Source organism: Myotis lucifugus, unplaced genomic scaffold (genome assembly GCF_000147115.1).
Source record: "Myotis lucifugus unplaced genomic scaffold, Myoluc2.0 scaffold_192, whole genome shotgun sequence".
Lineage (NCBI taxonomy): Eukaryota > Metazoa > Chordata > Mammalia > Chiroptera > Vespertilionidae > Myotis > Myotis lucifugus.
Window position 1 is genome coordinate 1,389,241 of NW_005871240.1, and position 2,904 is coordinate 1,392,144.

A 2,904-nucleotide genomic window follows, 5' to 3' on the forward strand; every position below is an offset into this window, starting at 1 on the left:
AGGGTGATCAGGATGGCAGGCAGAGGTGGTTAGGGGTTGATCGGACTGGCAGGGGGGGAAGTTAGGGGCGATCAGGCAGGCAGGCAGGTGAGCAGTTAGGAGCCAGCGTCCTGGATTGTGAAAGGGATGTCTGACTGCCAGTTTAGGCCTGATCCCCAGGCATCCCCCAAGGGGTCCCGGATTGGAGAGAGTGCAGGCTGCGCTGAGGGGACCCCCCCCCCTCTGTGCACGAATTTCGTGAACTGGGCCTCTAGTCTATTACAAAGAGAATTTGATTTGCATTTCCCTAATAGCTAGTGAAGTTGAGCATCTTTTCATATATCTGTTGTCTATTTGTATGGTAAAAGGTATCTTTGCTCATTTTTAATTGGAGTGTGTGTGTGTGTGTGTGTGTGTGTGTGTGTGTGTGTGTGTGTTTCTGTTGAGTTCTTTATATATTTTGGATATTAACTCCTTATTGGAGGTGCTGTACACAAATATCTTTTCCTATTTGGTTGGTTGTCTTTTTGTTTTGTTGATAGTTTATTTTGCTGTGCAGAAACTTTTTAGTTTGGTATACTCACATTCATTTATTTTTGCTTTTACTTTGCTGGTCTTTGAGATCAGATTCATAATATCCTCGTTAAGACCAAGGTCAATAAGTTTTGTACCTATGTTTTATTTTATGCATTTTATTGTTTCAGGTCTTATATTTAGGTCTTTTATCTATTTGGAGTTAATTTTTGTCTATGGTGACAAATAGCAGTTTAATTTCATTCCTTTGCATGTGTCTTTCCAGTATTGCCAGCTCCATTTATTGAAGAGGCTTTATTTTCTCCATTGTACAGTGGGGCCTTGACTTATGAGTTTAATTCGTTCCGAGACCGAGCTCGTTAAGGGGCTCGTTAAGGAGCTCGTTAACGCAAATTACTCTGTCAACTAAATGCAAAAAATCGGCCGAGAGACAGCTGGTATCTCAAAAAACTCGTTATTCGGGACACTCGTAAGTCAAGGCCTCACTGTATGTTTTTGGCTCATCTTTGAAAATTATTTACTTATTTATATGTGGGTTTATTTCTGGGCTCTCAGTTCTGTTCCATTGGTCAGTGTGTCTTGTTTTTCTGCCAATGCCATGCTGTTTTGATAATTGTCATATTGTACCATAATTTGAAGTTAGTGAGTGTGAGACCTTTGGCTTTGTTCTTTCATTTGTTTATTTTTTTAATCCTCACCCGAGGATATGTTTATTGATGAGAGAGAGAGAGAGAGAGAGAGAGAGAGAGAGAGAGAGAGAGAGAAAGCCATATGAGAGAGAAACCAATTGGTTACTTCCCGTATATGCCTCCACTGGTCGGGGCAACCTAGATATGTGCCCCGACTGCTAATAGAGGCTGCAATCATTTTGTGTGCAAGACAGTGTTCCCACCAACTGAGCCACCTAGCCAGAACTCAGCTCAACTTTGTTCTTTTTTCTCAGGATTGCTTTGGCTATTCAGTGTCTTTTGTGGTTCCATACAATCTGGTGACTTATTTTGTTGTCTTTCTTTTAAAAATGCCATTGGGATTTTGATGGAGATTGCATTGAATCTGGGTATTGCAAATCAAAACCACAATGAGATACCACTTCATGCTTATTGAAATGGCTATTATCAACAAGACAAGTAATACATTTTGGAGAGGTTGTGTTGAAAAAGGAACCCTCATTCACTGCTGGTGGGAAAGTAAACTGGTACAGCCACTACAGAAGACAGTATGGAGGCTCCTCAAAAAATTAAGAATAGACTTACCATATGACCCACTAGACCCTCTTCTGTGTATCTACCAGAAAAATTTGAAAACATTTATTTGCATAGATATATGCACCCCCTATGTTCATTGCAGCATTATTCATGGTGGCCAAGACATGGAGACAGTGAAAGTGTCCTGTGATAGAGGACTGGATAAAAAAGATGTTACATAGATATAATGGATTACTACTCAGCCATAAGAAAAGATAAAATACTGCCATTTGCAACAACATGGATAGATCTTGAAAATATGCTAAATGAAATAAATCAAACAGTAAAAGTCAAGAATCATATGATTTCATTCATATGTGGGATATAAAACTGAAAGCAACAAATGAACAAACAAGAAAAATAAACTATAACTCATAGACATAGACAACTGTATGGGAAGGGTGTTGGGGGTTAGTAAAAGGTAAATGGGGTCAAATATGTGGTGGCAGAAGATGATTTGACTTTGGGTGGTGGGCACACAATGCAATATGCCCATGATAAATCAATGGATTGTACACTTGAAACCTGTGTAATTTTATTAACCAATGTCACCACAATAAATTTAATAAATTTTTTAAAAAGGATTTTCTAACAGGTAATACTATCTTCTCTAATGTAGTTTTACAGATTCCACCAAATCTAATCTTTAATAGAATGGTTATTTTCTTTTATCATGCATGAATGTTATGATACACAATCTATATATTTTTATTTATTCCCATAATTTTTCTGCTATGTTTTCTTTTCACTTCTGTACTGCATTTGGTTAAACTCAGTATGCAGATCATTTTAACTTTGTTTACTTTTTTCTCAGCTCAATATTTCTCATATTTTATGTTCTTTTATTGTCTTAAGGGTAGTTCTTTCAGTTTTGTACTTAATTACCATTAAAAATACAAAATTGGAATTTTATAGATGTGATAAACTAAGATATTCTAAAAATGTTTAAAATTTAAGTTTCTGTCTTGCTGGCAATATATACAAATAGAAAATAATTGTATATTTTATTGTTTCATGTTAAAAAGTATAAGTAAGAATTATCTATGAGCTTATATCTATTAATTTTCAGTTTATTTACTTTCTTCTCATAGTATTGCAAGCACCAGTGAATTTATCTAGAACTCAATTTATATTTGATATCCCACCA

At 36.2% G+C, this 2,904-nt stretch overlaps 1 protein-coding gene across 1 annotated transcript in view; it reads left to right on the top strand.

The window, feature by feature from the left end:
• CFAP47 (cilia and flagella associated protein 47) overlaps positions 1 to 2,904 on the top strand; it is a 425,326-nt gene that overhangs the window by 96,379 nt on the left and 326,043 nt on the right. The window contains 1 exon segment of the mRNA XM_014462850.1: positions 2,849 to 2,902. Within this exon segment, the coding sequence (XP_014318336.1) occupies positions 2,849 to 2,902 (54 nt within the window).